The 20,450-nt window shown below is 43.8% G+C and overlaps 2 protein-coding genes across 3 annotated transcripts; one reads left to right on the top strand and one right to left on the bottom strand.

The window, feature by feature from the left end:
- Window positions 1-68: 68 nt before the first annotated feature.
- Window positions 69-10,169, bottom strand: rab7a (RAB7a, member RAS oncogene family). 2 transcript variants are annotated; one of them, XM_035796688.2, is made up of 7 exons: window positions 9,792-10,169; window positions 3,488-3,583; window positions 3,194-3,256; window positions 2,943-3,069; window positions 2,598-2,816; window positions 2,369-2,497; window positions 69-1,495 (listed from the first exon to the last, which is right to left on the bottom strand). In XM_035796688.2, exons 3-7 carry the CDS (start codon window positions 3,244-3,246, stop codon window positions 1,400-1,402), a joined length of 624 nt encoding a protein of 207 aa, XP_035652581.1. In that variant the 5' UTR covers window positions 3,247-3,256; window positions 3,488-3,583; window positions 9,792-10,169; the 3' UTR covers window positions 69-1,399. The 2 variants fall into 2 exon arrangements, with proteins under 2 accessions (XP_035652581.1, XP_035652580.1); XM_035796687.2 differs by lacking the exon at window positions 3,488-3,583 and having other exon boundaries at window positions 9,792-10,168.
- A 3,021-nt stretch (window positions 10,170-13,190) lies between these two features.
- Window positions 13,191-18,113, top strand: LOC118400148 (dolichyl-diphosphooligosaccharide--protein glycosyltransferase subunit 1-like). Its single transcript, XM_035796684.2, has 10 exons — window positions 13,191-13,576; window positions 14,198-14,262; window positions 14,466-14,772; window positions 15,093-15,302; window positions 15,420-15,612; window positions 15,730-15,829; window positions 15,930-16,068; window positions 16,341-16,460; window positions 16,603-16,848; window positions 16,936-18,113. The coding sequence occupies exons 1-10, from the start codon at window positions 13,331-13,333 to the stop codon at window positions 17,116-17,118; spliced, it is 1,809 nt and encodes a 602-aa protein (XP_035652577.1). The 5' UTR covers window positions 13,191-13,330; the 3' UTR covers window positions 17,119-18,113.
- The last annotated feature ends 2,337 nt before the right edge of the window (window positions 18,114-20,450 follow it).

The raw sequence follows: 20,450 nt of genomic DNA on the forward strand, positions 1-20,450 counted from the left end.
ATGAGAAATGCTCACTAACAGGGATGAAAACAAATGTGTATAATAGAGAGAAATAAGCTTTTTCTGCATATGGAACATTTCTGGGATCTTTTATTTCAGCTCATTAAACATTGGACCAACACTTTACATGTTACGTTTATATTTTTGTTCAGTATGAGCCTTGATAGTCACCTATGCGTTACATGTTCTCCTTGCAGAAACACACACATTCTTTATTCAATGACTTATCAGTTCCTTGAAATCCAAAACCACTTTCAAACAATGTAGATGAAGCCATTTCATTAATATGATTAATGCTAACAGATTTCCCCCGTATTTTTTTAATAATTTAAATAAAAAGTTCTGTTCTCGGTCCTCTGATGCAATTCAAATTCTAAACATAGTAATAACAATATACAGACGGATCTGATCAGTTAAAAGAAATATCAAGCACCTGAGCTATCAGCAGACATGGAAACTGACAACATGCATGGTTTTTGCCTACGCAAAACAATTGACAGACTTAAAGATTTGCACACAAAGTCTTGCAACAGTTGCCAGTAAAAATTAGGCAATAACTAATAACGACTCATGTTTATATGCTTGAAAAATATCTGTCCCCTCCCCCAGCTGTATCCGATAGGACGTCCTCCCTTTGATTCTCTACCCCTTGTGACAGGTCGCAGAATGTTGACAATTTGCTGCTCGACTTTTCCAATTGAGAAACAAAGCATGTGTCAGGCAGTTAGGGGACAGAGTTCAAATCCACACTGCCTCTTCAGCCTTGACTTAAAATGTGTTTTTTTTATTGTGGCTCCAAAATGAGGTGTCAAAAAGGATTTTAATAAGTCTACATAACAAAGTGCAAAAAAAATGCCTTGAACAACACACTCGTATGTTGGACTTGCTAGTTCACTTCCAAGACAATTAACACATGTATCTTTGGGCAGTACATTGGCATGACACACACACACACACACATATATATAAATTCATCATTCTGATCCTTCACAACCTCCTTTACCACTGGAACTAACCCACCCTTTAAAATGTCATAGGATTTTATTTCTGTATGTATGCATGTGTGTGAGGTTGGGTGGTGCCATGGGAAACAATGGTGTCTATAAAAAAAAGGTATTTGCGTCATGAGACAGTTAAGGGGGAAATACTAAGCAGATATCAGGTTAATAAATGCTCTAATATCTACCTGGGTGTTCTTTGGGCTTGGAGACTTATCTTGAGAGTAATGTGATGTGTACACTGGGGTGTGAGTGCAGCATGTGTAAAGTATACTTTTTGAGCGGAACTCGCATCTACGAAGGCCAGTGATAATATTGGGCAAAGGGGAGCACACAGTGAGGCATAGGGGTTAGACAAGGCAAGACAGGGTAGCAGGGCCGACAGTAAGTCTGCTAGGACCTCAGCAGCTGCAGGCCTCCGCTGATGGCTTGGCCCGTTCGTTCCTGTCCAGCTTTATCGGTTCAGGGAACTCATTGTACAACTCCACCTCTGTCTCCTAAAGGGAGAAAAAGACAAGATGACATTAAGCTTTTTGTGTGGCTTCCAACGTACATGGAAATCAAGACGTCAATACAACAACTTGGGGAGTAACAAAAAAACTATTTCAAATCTACTTGGGTATTCAATCCTCAAAGAAACATTCTACAAACTATATTAAAAAGAAATGGTAGGAACTTTACATTGAAATAACTGATGAAACATGGTTGAACATATTAGAGACTCAACAAAGCTCCACCAACTCAAGGTCATGGAGAGAATTCTGTTGGAAGAATGTTACACGTTTCTTCATAACACCTAAACTGAAGTCAAAATAGACTGGCTTCCGACATCCTTGTTGGAGAGAATGCGGTCTATTGAGGGTGGATCACTCATATCTTTTGGACCTGCCCCGCAATCTAAACTTACTGTGGAGAAATAAGATCTAACATTGGAAAAATAACAGGATTTGACATAGAACAAACATTCATTGCTTTGTACTTGGGTGAAATACCTGATAACTTACATAAAAGTACCTCTTGAAGGTCCTACTGTCACTAGGAAATGGCTACAAAAAGACCCTCCCACAGTGACACAATGGATAGACATTGTAAAAGAAATACACCACATGGAGCGTATGACCTTTGCTTTAAGAACACAAGAGGGGAGAGGTCAGGAATACTGGGAAAAATGGGTTGTCGGTCTAATTCAAAGACGTTAATGTAACTAATATGATGAAGGTATGATGTTCACTGTAACTGCCAGTTATTTGTTGTTCTTTTATTTTACTTGATTGGTAATGTGTTTCTCAATAAAAACAAAGTATAAAAATACTGTCAATACACACACGGCATTCAGCTAAGCTCTCATAAGCTCCCTTCTGACCCCCTACCTGTTTAAGAGCATTGCGTGCAATAGTCTGGAAAGCCTGTTCAACGTTGATGGCCTCCTTTGCGCTGGTCTCGAAGTAGGGGATGTTGTTCTTGCTCTGACACCAGGCCTGTGCTCGTTTAGTCGTCACCTGTCAGATACAGACAAAAAACAGCCGTCATTCTCTGAAGGGACACACAAGCTACTTACTATCAGATGCTCTGGTCTCAAACGCTACAATCTGGATCCACCTGTCTGTTTTCCAGGTCAATCTTGTTGCCTAGCACCACGAAGGGGAAGTTCTCGGGGTCTCGGGGGCTGGCCTGTATGAGGAACTCGTCCCTCCAGCTGTCTAGGGTCTTGAAGGTGTTGGGGGCGGTCACGTCAAACACCAGCACGCAACAGTCTGCCCCGCGGTAAAACGCCACGCCCAGAGACTGGAACCTCTCCTGCCCCGCTGTGTCCCAGATCTGTGACAAGAGCACAGGGGAGGGGCATACATGTTTATGAAGAACAATACAATACAGGCCTACCCATTGACCTGTACTTCAGCACAGCACTTGTGATGCAACTTGATAGTACCCCTTCCCCAGTACCTGCATGGTGACAAGCCGGTCGTCCACCATCACTTCTTTCGTCAGGAAATCAGCTCCAATTGTGGCTTTGTACTGGTTACTGAACTTCTTATTCACATATTGGTTCATCAGGGAGGTCTTCCCAACTCTGACGAGATAGATTCAGGTCAGCAACAGATATGACAGAATGACTGGTAAACACATATATTTTGGAACCTTCTATGATAACAGAGAAGAAGTGTAAGTGGCTGTGCAAGGTACAGGACACTCACCCAGAGTCTCCCAGGATGATGACTTTAAGTAGTACTTTCTTCCTAGACGTCATTGTGCCACAGCTGGGGAAATATAAGGCGCACTCAATTAGAATGGTGGACTGATCATGTGGCATGGCTAACATGACCATCATATGGTCATCCTCATTGTTAGCATTTTTGCACCCCCAGGGTTAAAAAGCAATGCTGTTTATGCTCTATGACGCAGGCAATATTATAATAGGCAACTACTGCAAATACTATAACACATCTTCGTGCCATGGACTACTTGACCAGCTGCCAGCTCACCCTCACCGTAGTCATGTGGTCCAAAGCTAGTTGTCCAGTCGTGGGGATTACGACACAAGACACCGGCATGACCGCACAGAGACATTCAGGAACACATGTAGGCTATACACATCAACACACATAACAGCAGACCAAAGGTCAAACATTATGCCACCTGTCTATCAATCAAATGTGAAACCACGGCCTGTTAAAAAGTTGTGATTGGCATCTGGCACAGTGTGTGTTGAAATGCTCTGAGTAGGAACAGTTCTGGGAATGTAACCAAGTACAGTTTGTCCCTCACTAAATAAGAAACAACAAACAGACTAGTTTTTAAAACTCTGCCTTCCCCTCCAACATGTTCCTCTATTTTTACTTGTATAGGACTCCGGTTTGGGAGAGGAATGTAGGCTTAACGTAAACCAGAAAACGTTTCAACATGTGAAGGCCAGTTATGAGACTTGATCCACAGACAGCGAGAGTGGAATACACTATTCTTCTTGATAAAGCATCTCTTGCTCTCACTGACCAACATTCTCTTAACAGCATCACCAGATCTACCCCAAATAACAAATTCACAACATTGAGGCTCAGTAAGGCTGCCATGCAGAGCCACCATTAGCACTGTTTCTTTCTGTCAAGGAGCCTCACCTTTTAATGGTTACACTAGCATTGAAACGAAGCAACCTTCATTTCAAGCAACACAACGTGACAATGAGGGCTCTCTTATGAATTCTGCATTGACGGTAATATAATGTGCCGTTCAGAGGGTGGAACATGAACTGTAAGGAAAGTTCAGACTAGACAGAAGCAGCATACAGGAGCTCATAAAACGTGACTTTATTCTCAGAAAGCAAAAACCATCTTAAATCAGTTCACGTAACAGACACCAATTTATAGGAACTCGTCAGGCATTACTAATCAATCATTAAGATTACTAAACTTTATAAATACTGCACCCTCAACTTCAAAACTCCTTTGCTAGTTGTACAATCATGTAATTAAGAAAATTGCTGGAAAGAAACAAATGATTGTTTTATTGAATAGGATATCATTGCTACTTAACGTGGATCCAAGTTCAGTTTTGAGATCCACTGGCGTCGAAAACGTAGTGAGTACACAGTCTTGTACCCTTAACCTTCCTAAATCTGACTTGATTTATGAGTAATCAAGCAGAGTCATTTACATTACATTTACATTTAAGTCATTTAGCAGACGCTCTTATCCAGAGCGACTTACAAATTGGTGCATACACCTTATGACAACCAGTGGAACAGCCACTTGCATCTAAATCTTGTTGGGGGGGGTGAGAAGGGGGGGGGAGAAGGATTACTTACCCTTACTTACCCTATCCTAGGTATTCCTTGAAGAGGTGGGGTTTCAGGTGTCTCCGGAAGGTGGTGATTGACTCCGCTGTCCTGGCGTCGTGAGGGAGTTTGTTCCACCATTGGGGGCCAGAGCAGCGAACAGTTTTGACTGGGCTGAGCGGGAACTGTACTTCCTCAGTGGTAGGGAGGCGAGCAGGCCAGAGGTGGATGAACGCAGTGCCCTTGTTTGGGTGTAGGGCCTGATCAGAGCCTGGAGGTACTGAGGTGCCGTTCCCCTCACAGCTCCGTGGCGAGCACCATGGTCTTGTAGCGGATGCGAGCTTCAACTGGAAGCCAGTGGAGAGAGCGGAGGAGCGGGGTGACGTGAGAGAACTTGGGAAGGTTGAACACCAGACGGGCTGCGGCGTTCTGGATGAGTTGTAGGGGTTTAATGGCACAGGCAGGGAGCCCAGCCAACAGCGAGTTGCAGTAATCAAGACGGGAGATGACAAGTGCCTGGATTAGGACCTGCGCCGCTTCCTGTGTGAGGCAGGGTCGTACTCTGCGGATGTTGTAGAGCATGAACCTACAGGAACGGGACACCGCCTTGATGTTAGTTGAGAACGTCAGGGTGTTGTCCAGGATCACGCCAAGGTTCTTAGCGCTCTGGGAGGAGGACACAATGGAGTTGTCAACCGTGATGGCGAGATCATGGAACGGGCAGTCCTTCCCGGGAGGAAGAGGAGCTCCGTCTTGCTGAGGTTCAGCTTGAGGTGGTGATCCGTCATCCACACTGATATGTCTGCCAGACATGCAGAGATGCGATTCGCCACCTGGTCATCAGAAGGGGAAAGGAGAAGATTAATTGTGTGTCGTCTGCATAGCAATGATAGGAGAGACCATGTGAGGTTATGACAGAGCCAAGTGACTTGGTGTATAGCGAGAATAAGAGAGGGCCTAGAACAGAGCCCTGGGGACACCAGTGGTGAGAGCGCGTGGTGAGGAGACAGATTCTCGCCACGCCACCTGGTAGGAGCGACCTGTCAGGTAGGACGCAATCCAAGCGTGGGCCGCGCCGGAGATGCCCAACTCGGAGAGGGTGGAGAGGAGGATCTGATGGTTCACAGTATCGAAGGCAGCCGATAGGTCTAGAAGGATGAGAGCAGAGGAGAGAGAGTTAGCTTTAGCAGTGCGGAGCGCCTCCGTGATACAGAGAAGAGCAGTCTCAGTTGAATGACTAGTCTTGAAACCTGACTGATTTGGATCAAGAAGGTCATTCTGAGAGAGATAGCGGTAGAGCTGGCCAAGGACGGCACGCTCAAGAGTTTTGGAGAGAAAAGAGAGAAGGGATACTGGTCTGTAGTTGTTGACATCGGAGGGATCGAGTGTAGGTTTTTTCAGAAGGGGTGCAACTCTCGCTCTCTTGAAGACGGGAGGGACGTAGCCAGCGGTCAGGGATGAGTTGATGAGCGAGGTGAGGTAAGGGAGAAGGTCTCCGGAAATGGTCTGGAGAAGAGAGGAGGGGATAGGGTCAAGCGGGCAGGTTGTTGGGCGGCCGGCCGTCACAAGACGCGAGATTTCATCTGGAGAGAGAGGGGAGAAAGAGGTCAGAGCATAGGGTAGGGCAGTGTGGGCAGAACCAGCAGTGTCGTTTGACTTAGCAAACGAGGATCGGATGTCATCGACCTTCTTTTCAAAATGGTTGACGAAGTCATCTGCAGAGAGGGAGGAGGGAGGGGGGGGGATTCAGGAGGGAGGAGAAGGTGGCAAAGAGCTTCCTAGGGTTAGAGGCAGATGCTTGGAATTTAGAGTGGTAGAAAGTGGCTTTAGCAGCAGAGACAGAGGAGGAAAATGTAGAGAGGAGGGGAGTGAAAGGATGCCAGGTCCGCAGGGAGGCGAGTTTTCCTCCATTTCCGCTCGGCTGCCCGGAGCCCTGTTCTGTGAGCTCGCAATGAGTCGTCGAGCCACGGAGGCGGGAGGGGAGGACCGAGCCGGCCTGGAGGATAGGGGACATAGGGAGTCAAAGGATGCAGTAAGGGAGGAGAGGAGGGTTGAGGAGGCAGAATCAGGAGATAGGTTGGAGAAAGTTTGAGCAGAGGGAAGAGAAGATAGGATGGAAGAGGAGAGAGTAGCGGGGGAGAGAGAGCGAAGGTTGGGACGGCGCGATACCATCCGAGTAGGGGCAGTGTGGGAAGTGTTGGATGAGAGCGAGAGGGAAAAGGATACAAGGTAGTGGTCGGAGACTTGGAGGAGTTGCAATGAGGTTAGTGGAAGAACAGCATCTAGTAAAGATGAGGTCAAGCGTATTGCCTGCCTTGTGAGTAGGGGGGGAAGGTGAGAGGGTGAGGTCAAAAGAGGAGAGGAGTGGAAAGAAGGAGGCAGAGAGGAATGAGTCAAAGGTAGACGTGGGGAGGTTAAAGTCGCCCAGAACTGTGAGAGGTGAGCCGTCCTCAGGAAAGGAGCTTATCAAGGCATCAAGCTCATTGATGAACTCTCCGAGGGAACCTGGAGGGCGATAAATGATAAGGATGTTAAGCTTGAAAGGGCTGGTAACTGTGACAGCAGTCACAAGTTAATTGACATGAGAAAACTCAAGAAAAAAAAAAGCAACTCTACAGAGTGCAATGACCACAATGAATGGCTAAATTACTTCTGGACATGAAGGGTCCACGGAACTCCTCCTCATCACTATATTCCGATCCTTAAAAGCAACGACATACAGTATCAGTTCCATTATTGGTTTCACAGTAAAATGGTGTTGGTTCCAAAAGAATCTGCAGACAAGCATGGAAAACACCAGGATAGTATTGATTCCCTATGACTGACTGGTCAATAAAGATCATGGAATAAGGAAACAAGCTATCAGGAGGGGCCAGAAACATGATGACATAGGCAGCCTAAATTTCAAAACAAGTCAGACATTTTCATTGCTGCAGTTCTTGCACAAGCAGTTAGAATGAGACACTGAGTAACTATCTTCAATAGTAACAAAAGGTTGCACCTTTAAAAAAGACAGTCAACGTCCACTACCTCTGCTCCTTCATTTCAATCATGGACTATTGAAAGCAAAGGGAGCCAACACTGGACCATGCAGTTTGCATTAGGCTAAGCTTTGAGTACTGAATCTTACATTTGCTTAGAGCACACAAACAAATACTGCAGCATGTCCAACAATTAAATTCTAATGTGAATATTTTCCTGAGCACAGTATTAACACAGACTAAAATGGGTATAATAAGGTTAGTTGGTGTAATATAGTACAGCAAAGTCAAACTGAACTAGTTTTTCAATTTGTCAGTAAATTGCACCACAGGACCTTGCATCTAGGAACCCAGACCTGGGATGTAGACCTACACAAATGATCCATTAGACCACTCGATTATGAGGGTGGAAGATGGATACATGGTGGCAAAATAGGAATAACCTCAGTCTGAAACATTAAATGAAGCATTACATTTTTTAAAAAAAATCAATTTCTAACATTTATAGGGCAGTTCTCTGACTGTGGTCTGGCTGGCTGCAACCCATGACATTCATGCGAGTTGGGTCACATGGTTATCTAGAAAACAACACTAAGAATGATGTATTGCTTAGTGCTACCCGGAACAGCCATACCCTTACCTAACCCATAACCATTTTAAAATGTCAACTTCATTGGGGTGACGTCCCAAGGATCCCGTTTAGACGAATCATTAGTCGGATTGCGTAGCAAAACATTTGGTCTGTTGCAAAACGGAAACAGTTTACTTCAAATGGAAAACGTTTTGCAACCAAAACAATTTATATTGGACAAATTCCGGTAGGTCCCTCCCCGTTTCGTTCACACGATATTCTCCAAACACCCCACAGGGCAGACATCCCAATTATTCGCAAAAGGAAACTACGCAGAGTAAGAAGAGTCGGATGCCTCGTCCGGACCCGCAGAAACCAACTAGGAAAGCTGCCGTTACCGTCAATATTACTCGCCAACGTGCAATCATTGCTAGCACAGTCATAATACTAGGCTAGCTATCTACCTAATGATTACAGATGAGCACATCATAAAACACTAACGTTAGCTATTTCACCAACCAGGTTAGCTAAATTGACTAGCATGACAGCTCTAGCTAAACTCTGGATAAACGGTCTGCTTGTTTGCTAATGCTAACGTTCACTATTATATTACATAGCCGGTATCATATAATTAGAATACTCTCATTTAATAGGATCTCTATAGACGGGTTGGTGGTTTAAGAAACAAAACTGACACGTTCCCAACTATTGGACAAAACAGACAGGGTTGGCTTAGATTGTTGACAACATGTAAACTAGTTTACTCTCAAAGTGTTTATTGAAAACAAATACATTTGCACAATGAGCGCTTGTCTCAAAATTACAGTTAACTAGCTAGTGAAAGTCAAACACCTAAAAACAAAACATGGTATCAATCAGAAGATACAATGGGACAGCTTTTTGTCATTGTTGACAGCTATCTGAATCATAACACTTCAGCATCATAACACAATTTCCGGCCACATCGATGCGCGCGCATGACGTTGTCAACCAACCGGAGTTGAGTAAGTTTAGTCAGTTAACTTCACCCCTGAAGGGCCAAGCTTGTAAGTTAGCTGGCTAATATTAGTTATTGCTAGCTAGAACATAGCTTAGCTATCTATACGTGTACAGAGCCATGAATTTAGAAACTTAATACTAAACAGTTACATGGCTCTGGACGCATACTGTTAACGCAGACATTAGCCAACTCGCTAGCAACGCCATTTGACATGTAACTTAACGTTAGCTTACTGACTAACTGCACAGAGAAATTGGGACAGAACTATAGATTGAGTGACACACAGAGTAGAGAACAATTCTTTACCTAGCTGACTTTAAACAGTGCACAGTGAGTGGCTAACTTCAGTGCCCAACGCGGGGACAATCGACCCGTTAGCTAGCTCAGTACTTGGTCTCGTCTTACTAGCAGGCTAATTGGTAAACATAAAAAAATATTACTGCACAAAAATAATATCGGCTACAATTCTTACCTTGATCAACCAGAACCAATGGATGGTATATTAAAGAATGTCAAAATTGGCCTTTCGTCGTGCTGGATGAAAAACAGATTAATTAAATTGTGTCTGTCTGCCCCCCAACCTAGGCTAGCTGGATAGCTAGCTCGTTGCCGAGATCGGACGGAAACTGGCTGGTGCCACCAGTGGTGGTTAGTTGCAGTCAGGACGCACGTCTTTAATTATAACGCAATATACTTTCAATACTACCAGGTGGCTACTTGTGTTTCCAAAGTAAGAGCAATTATTAAGCGAAAGGAATCCCTGCTTGTTTACATGAAGAGGGCCTATTTCTTTCGTTTTCAGTCTCTTGTCACTTCCTCCAAAATAACTGTGTCAGCGATCTTTGACATCAGATGTTCGTGAAGACACGCCCTAAACCCGGCCCTCTTTGTATTCTGGTTTACTTTCATGTCTGTGCAATTAGGTATCATTGGGACGTCCCTACCCTCATTGAAGTTGAAATTTAAAATGGTTCGGGTAGAGGTTCGATTAGGAACGTCCCAAGGATCTCGGATAGCTCTGACCATTATTTTCATCAACAACAACATTTGTTCAGACAGCTAGCTATAGGCATTATGCAAGTTATTAAAATTAGAATTTGATCATGTTGTGTACTGAAGGCATCTGCCAAGAGGTCTGTAATCTTTATGCAACTGCCTGCCTGGTTCTAGTAATGCACTAGATCTGTCCCCTCAATCTTTGTCAGAAATGGGATAATCCTGCATTCTCTTGGGCTTTTGTTGGAAGTGGGCATCTGTTCATAGTGGGGTTTATGCATGGTCTGCCTCTCAAGAGAGGGGGGATATTGTTTTCCCTGTCACTCCCTGTATTCATTGTTCTGGAACTTTATGGCACAAGAGATCTGCTTGGCTTCTACTCTGATTGATATCCCTTCGTGGTTCAAAGTCCACTCCAACACCATTCTCAATGGAAGCTTCACTGAACGTGTTTTGTTCTAAGAGTCATATGTAGGCTTAATTTGCATCTGGGAAATTGGCTGGCCCATGTGTCTAAACTAGAAAGTCAGCTAACTCATGGATTGACTTTCTTCAGTAGTATTTTTTGTTATTCACCTCTATGAAAACATAGCATAATGACTCACACTAAAGTATTCTGCTGCTCTGTCATTGGCTACATACTTTACTTGTATACATACTTTAAATTGCAGAGAAGAAACTAAAGTCAATGGGCGGTGTGTTGCGTTTCGCAAGGAGTCTGGGTAGCCAGGCAAATGAAAATCCTCTAGCCGATTTAAACATGGGTCAATAAAGCTTGAGAGATAATCCATCTCTATTCTGGTCGTCTTCAACTAAAGTTAGTTGTAGCTAGCTACACACAGACCTAAAAGGTAAATCTGTCACTAAATGTGTCATGTGCTAGGTATTTTAACATTTTAAAAAATGTACACCATTTTTATTTATGTATTAATAGTTAATCAGTCGTCTTCCTCAAATCAAGGGGATGATGCCACAATCTTTGTGAGAGGGAGGGTATCTGATTTCATTGGTACTCGTGGCATTTCATTCAGGATAAATGGAGTTAGCCTCGAGTTAGCCTGCTCCAGAGCAGGTTAGTTCTGGAGGATTCATTACCATAGAAATGTACCTGGCTAAAAGGTGACCCACTTTTATATGACCAGTTACCCTTACACTGTAAGGTATGACAGCAGTCGATGCTTTGGTTTTGGTCGAGTCATGCATCCTCCGAAACATGACCCGCCAAACCGCGCTTCTTGACCCCCTTCTGCTTAACCTGGAAGCCAGCTGCACCAATGTGTCAGAGGAAACACCGTTCAACTGACGACCGAAGTCAGCCTGCAGGCACCCAGCCTGCCACTACCTGGGGGCAGCCCGTCAGGAAGTCTAGGATCCAGTTGCAGAGGGAGGTGTTTAATCTCAGGGTCCTTAGCTTAGTGATGAGCTTTGAGGACACTATGGTGTTGAACGCTGAGCTGTAGTCAATGAACAGCATTCTCACATACGTAGGTGTTCCTTTTGTCCATGTGGGAAAGGGCCGTGTTGAGTGCAATAGAGATTGCATCATTTGTGGATCTATTGGGGTGGTATGCAAATTGGAGTGGGTCTAGGGTTTCATGGATAATAGTGTTGATGTGAGCCATGACCAGCCTTTCAAAGCACTTCATGGCAACAGATGTGAGTGCTATAGGTCAGTAGTCATTTTGGCAGATTACCTTAGTGTTTTGGGGGCACAGGAACTATTGAGTGCGGTCTTAGTGCCAGCATCGGTTTGTGGTGGTAAATAGACAGCCTCGAAGATTATAGATGAAAACTCTCTTGGTTAACAGTGTGGTCTACAGCTTATCATGAGATACTCTACCTTAGGCGAGCAAAACCTTGAGATTTCCTTAGATTTCGTGCACCAGCTGTTGTTTACAAATATACATAGACCGCCACCCCTTGTATTACCAGAGGCCTCTGTTCTTATCCTGCCGAAAAAGTGTAAAACCCGCCAGCTGTATGTTATTCATGTCGTCGTTCAGCCACGACTCGATGAAACATTAGATATTATAGTTTTTAATATCCCATGGGTAAGATATACGTGATCGTAGTTTGTCTATTTTACTATCCATTGATTGTACATTGGCTAATAGGACTTACAAGTTACCCAGACCTTCATCCCTGATATCTCCGTCTCTTCCGACTCGACTTTAAAGAAGTACTTGGTAGCCTAGTGGTTAGAGCGTTGGGACGGTTACCTAAATCGAATCCCCGAACTGACATGGTAAAAATCTGTCGTTCTGCCCTTGAGCAAGGCAATTAACCCAGTGTTCCGTGGGCTCCGAAGACGTGGATGTTGATTATGGCAGCCCCCGCACCTCTCTGATTCAGAGGTTAAATGCTCAAATCACATTTCAGTTGAATGCATTCAGTTGTTCAACTGACAAGGTATCCCCCTTACTTAAGTCGTTTTTTGCGTATCTGTACTTTACTATCTATTTTTTTTTACAACTTTTACTTTTACTCCACTACATTCTTAAAGAAAATAATTGACTCTTTACATTTTTTTTTACATACATTTTCCCTGACACCCGAAAGTACTCTTTATAGTATTTTTAAAAACAAATACTTTTACTCAAGTGGTATTTCCCTGGTGACTTTTACTTGAGTTATTTTCTATTAAGGTATCTTCACTCTCACTCAAGTATGACAATTGAGTACTTTTTCCACCACTTCCACAATACAACACCTTCTGTCAGTGGCGAAATTACGCGTATGTTCTGAGAGGGTTGCTACTTCTGTGTCTGATCTACACGGCTCCTTTTGTGTGCAAGATTTTTAATTGCCAAGAACCTTTATTCGTTTTGATAACAGGGTAGAGACGTCTCCCTCTGCCGTATTTGTTCGGAACAGCATGACGTCAGTACGTGAGGACTGAACGAAACGTCATCCTTACGGCTGCAGCTTTGGTCCTGAAGTGGTGCGTGGCCTTTCTTCCTCTCTAGCTTCAACCTAACAATTAAGCAAATTATCTTTAAGTTTAATTTTATAACCATGGCGCGAAACATCCCCTTCTTCGCCGCACCCGTTTATCTGCTCCTTATCACTGTACTGTGTTATCGAGTGGCTGCGGACGGGCTGGTGAACGAGGAGGTGAAACGAACGGTGGACCTGAGCACGCACCTTGCTAAGATAACAGCAGAGATTCTTCTGTCAAATCAAGGAGACACGGCGGTACATAACTTTATCTTGGCGGTAGAGCCCGACCTGGCCCCCCACCTCGCTTATGTCGGTGCATCGGTAAGTGATTTCAGAATGAATTTGCTGTATACCACATTTTGCCAGGTAGCTAGTTGGCTAACTAACATTAGCTAGTTAGCTAACATGAACATCTTTGTCCAGGTTCGCCCAGTCAAGGTAAGGAAGCTACAGTACTTAATCGCTAGTAAATGTCTACTTTTGTTAAATGGTGGATCTACCAAACTATGGAAGGGCCGTAGCAAAAACATTTTAATAAGTACATTATATGATGGTGTGGAACTGTTTGAATGGGCTCGCGGGTGCACTTCCGCAACACAACTTGTTCCGTCAGTGGCTAAATGACACGTATGCGCTGAGAGGGTAGCTACTTCCGTGTCTGATCTGAACAGCCCCTTTTTGTGTGCAATGTCTTTGACTTGCCTAGGACCTTAATTTATGTCAGATAGTTGCTAGGTATACAATTATTTCCTGTACTATCAGTGATTGTTTACACAATGATTGTTTACACAATGATTGTTTTCCCGTGGGGAATGAACACTCGCTCTACATTCACACCGTTGCATACTCACTCATTCCTGCCTGTAAATGAATACACCTCATGTCCAGTTGTAGTTGAATTGCAGCAGAATGGACAGACATGTAAACGTGTGTCTTTGCTAGGTGAAGGGTGATGAAGAGGAGGATGCCATGCTTGAGCTCAAGCAAACAACAATCCAAGGTCAAAGGTGAGAAGTTTATAATATATTGTGCATCCCTGTTCACTAAGGTAATATTGCATTATCCATTGTATGTCATTAGACTGTAAAGTTTGTAGATATGCACATTTTCACCATGTTAAACTTCACCCCTTTTTTCCAGTGGAGTTTCTCTCACTGTTTTGGTTTGTCCCTTTGACCTGACCCCTCTCCTATCTGCAATCCTCTTACAGTGGGGAGTTTTACAAGGTGCAGTTACCCTCCAGTCTGGGTGTGGGTGCTAAGCTGCGGGTGAAGGTGGAGACTGTCCTGAGCCACATCCTGAGGCCCTTCCCCACCCACATCACCCAGGCTGAGCGTCAGCTGGTGGTGTTCCAGGGTAACCACTACCTGTACTCCCCCTACCCCACCCGCAGCCAGACCACCCGCGTCCGCCTCGCCTCTAAGACTGTGGAGAGCTACACCAAGCTGGGCAACCCCAGCAAGAGCGATGAAGCTATTGAGTATGGCCCCTTCCGTGATGTTGCCCCTTTCAGCGAGGTAAAGTGTCTCTTGAGGTCCCTGACTGGATTTGGGATGCATTTAATATTATTTTTATGTATATTGTCTGACTTTATTGAATAGATAGATAAAGAGGATGACAGTGGTGAAAGATGGACATTGTGTCAAAGGGCAGAAGGCGGGATTCTAACCATACACATGTGTAGACGTGTGCTGGAGGCTCTGGCTGAGACCACTAGGCCATGTCCTTGACTGGTTTAAGCACTTTTGGGCCAGCTGAATAGCGGACATTGGCTTAGTGGAGTCATATTTGTTTTGGAAGCAAAAGGAGAAATGTATTTTTTTGTTCTTTTTTTTAGGATGCCATGAAGGTCCATTATGAGAACAACACACCCTTCCTCACCATTAGCAGCATCACCCGCATCATCGAAGTCTCCCATTGGGGAAACATTGCTGTGGAAGAGACCATTGACATGAGGCACACCGGTGCATTCCTGAAAGGGCCTTTCTCCCGTTATGACTACCAGCGTCAGTCTGACAGTGGCATCTCATCAGTTAAATCCTTTAAGGTGTGTTGATTTTTAAAGACTCCTTTATTGCCATGGATCTTGGGGCATTTTCAAATCATGCTCGCAGGAGGACTTCTTAAGATTGTATAATAACTGCATATCCTCGCTCTCCCGAAGACCATCCTTCCTGCATCAGCCCAGGATGTGTACTACCGGGATGAGATCGGCAACATATCCACCTCCCACCTACAGATTCTGGAAGAATCTGTGGAGGTGGAGGTTCGGCCCCGCTTCCCTCTGTTTGGTGGCTGGAAGACCCACTACATTATCGGCTACAATCTGCCCAGCTATGAGTACCTCTACACTCTGGGTGAGTTGAGTTGGCTAAATTACCATGACTATTAATAACAGGAAGTCTTTAAAGAGAAATGTCCCGAAAGCTAAAAAATGATATGCTAAAGCTTGAATTCATCCCGTTGGTTCTCAGGGGATCAGTATGCTCTGAAGATGAGGCTGGTTGACCATGTATATGATGACCAAGTCATCGACTCCCTCACTGTTAAACTCATACTGCCAGAAGGCGCCAGGTGAGCAAGCATTATGTTCATGTGCACACACTCCTTTAGTGTCTGTGGAAATAGACAGATCTCCTGTTTCATTCTAATGATCCACATCTTTTCCTCTCAGGAACATCCATGTGGAAACCCCCTACCCCATTGACCGCATTCCAGACCAGCTGCACTACACCTACCTGGACACCTTTGGTCGTCCTGTGCTGGTGGCTTCTAAGAACAATCTGGTGGAGCAGCACATCCAGGATATAGTGGTGAGCTGCTGGGCCCTAGTGGAAGAGGGAATTGGAGATTTTAGGGGGGAGGTTCTGGGGAGAAAGGAAGGCAGTTTATGTTTGTATGAGTTAACCAGAGTATGCCATTACTACAACAGGATTGTTATAAGCAGTCGCTCCAAAGATGCATCACCATCTGCATGCTTTACATCTGAAACCCTTGCAGAGAAAGTTTTAGATGCATTGAAAGATTAGGTCCCTCATTGATGGTGCAAGTTCCTCAGTGTCTCGCTCTCTCTCTCATCCCACAGGTGCATTATACCTTCAATAAGATCCTGATGCTGCAGGAGCCTCTATTGGTGGTGGGTGCCTTCTACATCCTCTTCTTCACAGTCATCATCTACGTGCGCCTGGACTTCTCCATCACGAAGGTACTCCATCCTCAACATACTCTGCTGCTCTTATTATGAGGAATACTTTAACTCTCCTGTTATTACTCCCTTCTAAGTTCATCTTTTTTTTCCCTGTATGCACTTCCTGACACTCCCCTTCTCTCTCCATCTTTTTATCCAGGACCCTGCTGCAGAGGTTCGTATGAAGGTGGCCTCCATCACAGAGCAGGTCCTGACTCTGGTCAACAAGCGTTTAGGGCTGTACCGCCACATGGATGAGGTGGTGAATCGCTATAAGCAATCCCGAGACACGGGGGCCCTGAACAGCGGCCGCAAGACCCTGGAGGCCGACCACCGCACCCTCACCAACGACATCAGCTCCCTGCAGGCCCGCCTCAAAACAGAGGGCTCCGACCTCGCAGATAAGGTGTGTGTATTCAATTGCGTGTACGGTATTTGTATCTACCTGTGTCTGTACACTGCTGAGCCTTACATTTCACTGTGTGTATTTCAGGTGGGTGAGGTGCAGAAGCTGGACGGCCAGGTGAAGGACCTGGTGGGTCGCTCCTGTCAAGAGGCTGAGCGCCTGGTGGCAGGCAAGGTGAAGAAGGAGGCCTACATCGACAACGAGAAGACCCTTGCTAGCAAGAGACTGGAGCTGGTGACGCGCATCGACAGTCTGCTGGACACCCTGTAAACGCCACAATACACACGTGATGGTGTGCAGTATACACACACGCTATACACACACACACACACACAAACGTGCTGCCCCAGCTACACATCTGTTGAACCGCTCTTGCACTCATTTATAATAAGGAACATCGACATTTTCACTCTTATACCCCGCAAGCTCAATGTCCATCCTCTGAGACCCAGACACGAAATAAACACACTCGCGCAAAGTAACCTGTAGGTGCATACAAACACTCGTGCCTTTGTGCCTCGCTAAAAACATGACGGCATTATGCTTAACACCACAGTGAGTGCTTGCGTCACACCTTATGTGGGAGAGTCTAGTGTGAGTTAAATTGCGCGGGAGAGTGTTGCTCAGAGTAAATGCAGCATTTTCATGTTTAAATTTGGAATCCTCTTGTATTGTTTAGTTTTCACCCTTTTTGTATGATTTTTGGAGATGAACAATAAATTGTTTTACTATGGATAGTCAAGTTACTCTGTAAGGGTTGTCTCATACATGTCTCATCTGTCCCATGTCTATACTCCCATGAGCCCTTCCAACCTGTGTGCTCCTCTAAAGGGGAAGTAGTCATCATTGCCGGTGCCCCTGAAATAAGGGGGTCCATGTGAGTCAACAATCTCTAATTGTCTTTGTCATATTCTTTGCACTTACAAACCACAACCACAAGGAGCAATCCTTCCCCCTGGCCATTACATTTTGTATATTTGAACAATGTTGAAGCTCTGAAACCGTGTGGAGCCCAATTCAAAGGGTTACCGTCTTTATGTTAAGTTTCTAATTGTTCCTCTGTAAAATTTCTAACATTTGTATGATTTCTTGTTTTGTAATGGTATGTTTTGTTTGATTAGTAAATGCATGACAGGCCATGTGTGTGGGGAAGAGTATGTGGAAATCAAAGACATTGGTTGATAATGTAAGTAAACCTGTACCAGTAGTAAATTTAAATGGGGGAAAGTAACCAAATTTGAAATAAATCTGGGAAAAAATACAAATTTGTGTTTTTTTTTTTTTTTAATATAAAATGTGTTGAAACATTGTCTGACAGCAGTGTGAAAACCAAATGATTGATACACCTTTTGAAACTCTTCAGGGAAGTAACCTAGTTCCACCAACTGAGGGCAATCTTGCTCTCGATATATTTTCCCACCTCTGGTGGTGACTGAATCATTCAGCTTTTGACTTTGGGAAGTGAGAGTACAAAGTTGATCCTAACTTTTTTAATTCAATATGTATACAAATATGTGCACAATCCATGTTATCTACAGTACCTATGGAGATGTGGTTTGCTGATTTTAAGTTCCTCATCACCAAGGATAATAATTGGATATATGATGAAGACATTTAAATAATGGCTCACGTGTCAATGAGTAAGCAAGAGGGCAATGGTGGGTTGAATTTTGTTACATTTAAAGATATCACATACTGAATGACATTGATTACATTTCCCTTCTCTCCACACTCTGGGAATTTGCATGAATTTCCAACACTGATGTATCACAGTGTGCACACCAGGCCTCAGGAGGTTGATCCAAACCTCTGGAGGAGGGTGGAGACCTGCTTAAGTCTTCCAAATCAGAGAGAAGGACAAACAGGAGATGAGACACAGGTCATTCTAAGGTCGCTGCTTTCCCTTTAGGGTCATGAGAGGTTGGCTTAGTTCCATTTCCTGTGCCATAATAACAAAACTCATTCTGGTTGCCATGATAACATTAACTTATTGTATGTGCCATACAATAATCATTGTGAAAATACATATTGGAGGAAGGCAAAGACAATGTCTGTTAGCACTGATGTTCTGTGGTGTTAAAAGGCTCCACAATGGCGTTTTTGTTAGTGTTTGTGCTTCAGTGGAGATTTGGAGCTACAGGGCTGGGAGACCCTCTCATTCTCACACCAACAAACTGTACTGCAGACAGACTGTAGTAAATAAAGTTTCCCTCGCTTGTTTGCTATGTCAAACAAAATGACTGAGGTAATGTAATGCTTCTTACAGTCTAATGACACCATCACATCGCAACTTGGTTACGAGATTGTCAGATATTGTATCCTACACCAGGTTGAGTATCATCTGTATACTTTAAACGACTGTATACAGTGTTTTCTTGTAATAGCTTAGTGTAATTTACTGTGTGTGGTTGGTTGATACAGTTGAAGTCGGAAGTTTACATACACTTAGGTTGGAATCATTAAAACTTGTTTTTCAACCACTCCACAAATTTCTTGCTAAAAAACTATAGATTTGGCAAGTCGGATAGGACTTCTACTTTGTGCATGACACAAGTCATTTTTCCAACAATTGTTTACAGATGATTTGATTTATAATTCAATGTATCACAATTACCAATTACTCAATACTAATTGAGTGTATGTAAATGTCTGACCCACTGGGAATGTGATGACAGAAATAAAAGCTGAAATAAATCATTCTCTCTACTATTATTCTGACATTTCACATTCTTAAAATAAAGTGGTGATCATAACTGACCTATGACGGATGTTTACTTACTTAAATGTCAGGAATTGTGAAAAACAGAGTTTAAATGTATTTGGCTAAGGTGTATGTCAACTTCCGACTTCAACTGTATGTGGCTGGTAGAAGGAACAAATTTGTTAGAGATGTTCTTTTGAGTTCTGGCTCTGCCTTGCTTCAGCCTCTACTGGATGGTCGCACCAGGGCTGCGGTTGAGTTGTTGGCCAAAGTCGAGCAAAATTCAGTCTAAACCGGAATCTACGAACAGAACCGTATCCTGATGTGGCGAAAGTATTCAAACCTCTTGAGTTTTTTCCACATTTGTTGTGTTAAAGCATGAATTTTAAATCGATTCAATCAAGATTGTTTTTTGTCACTGGCCTACACACAATACTCCATAATGTCAAAGTGGAATTATGTTTTTCAAAACATTTTTACAAGTGAATTATGAAAAGCTGAAAGGTCTTGAGTCAATAAGTATTCAACCCCTTTGTTATGGCAAGCCTCAATAAGTTTAACCAGTCACATAATAAGTGGCATGGACTCTGTGTGCAATAATAGAGTGACTACCTCACCTCTGGACCTCACAAATAGGTACGGTCCCTCAGTCGAGCAGTGAATTTCAAACACAGATTCAACCACAAAGACCAGGGAGGTTTTCTAATGCAGGAACATTCACGGTCTTCTTGGTAAGCAACTCCAGTGTAGATGTGGCCTTTTGTTATAAGTTATTGTCCTGCTGAAAGGTGAATTCATCTCCCAGTGACGGGTAGAAAGCAGACAGAACCAGGTTCTCCTCAAGGATTGTGCCTGTGGGTAGTTCCATTACATTTCTTTTTTTATCCTGAAAAACTCCCCA

This window comes from Oncorhynchus keta, chromosome 21 (genome assembly GCF_023373465.1).
Source record: "Oncorhynchus keta strain PuntledgeMale-10-30-2019 chromosome 21, Oket_V2, whole genome shotgun sequence".
In the NCBI taxonomy this organism is placed as follows: Eukaryota; Metazoa; Chordata; class Actinopteri; order Salmoniformes; family Salmonidae; genus Oncorhynchus; species Oncorhynchus keta.

Coding starts and splice junctions, on each gene's coding strand:
- LOC118400148 (XM_035796684.2), top strand. CDS start 13,331: ATGGCGCGAAACATCCCCTTCTTCGCCGCACCCGTTTATCTGCTCCTT. Junction 13,577..14,197: donor TCGCTTATGTCGGTGCATCG/GTAAGTGATTTC, acceptor TGTCTTTGCTAG/GTGAAGGGTGATGAAGAGGA. Junction 15,830..15,929: donor ATACTGCCAGAAGGCGCCAG/GTGAGCAAGCAT, acceptor TTTTCCTCTCAG/GAACATCCATGTGGAAACCC.
- rab7a (XM_035796688.2), bottom strand. CDS start 3,246: ATGACGTCTAGGAAGAAAGTACTACTTAAAGTCATCATCCTGGGAGAC. Junction 3,070..3,193: donor ATCATCCTGGGAGACTCTGG/GTGAGTGTCCTG, acceptor CTATCTCGTCAG/AGTTGGGAAGACCTCCCTGA. Junction 1,496..2,368: donor CACGCAATGCTCTTAAACAG/GTAGGGGGTCAG, acceptor TTCTCCCTTTAG/GAGACAGAGGTGGAGTTGTA.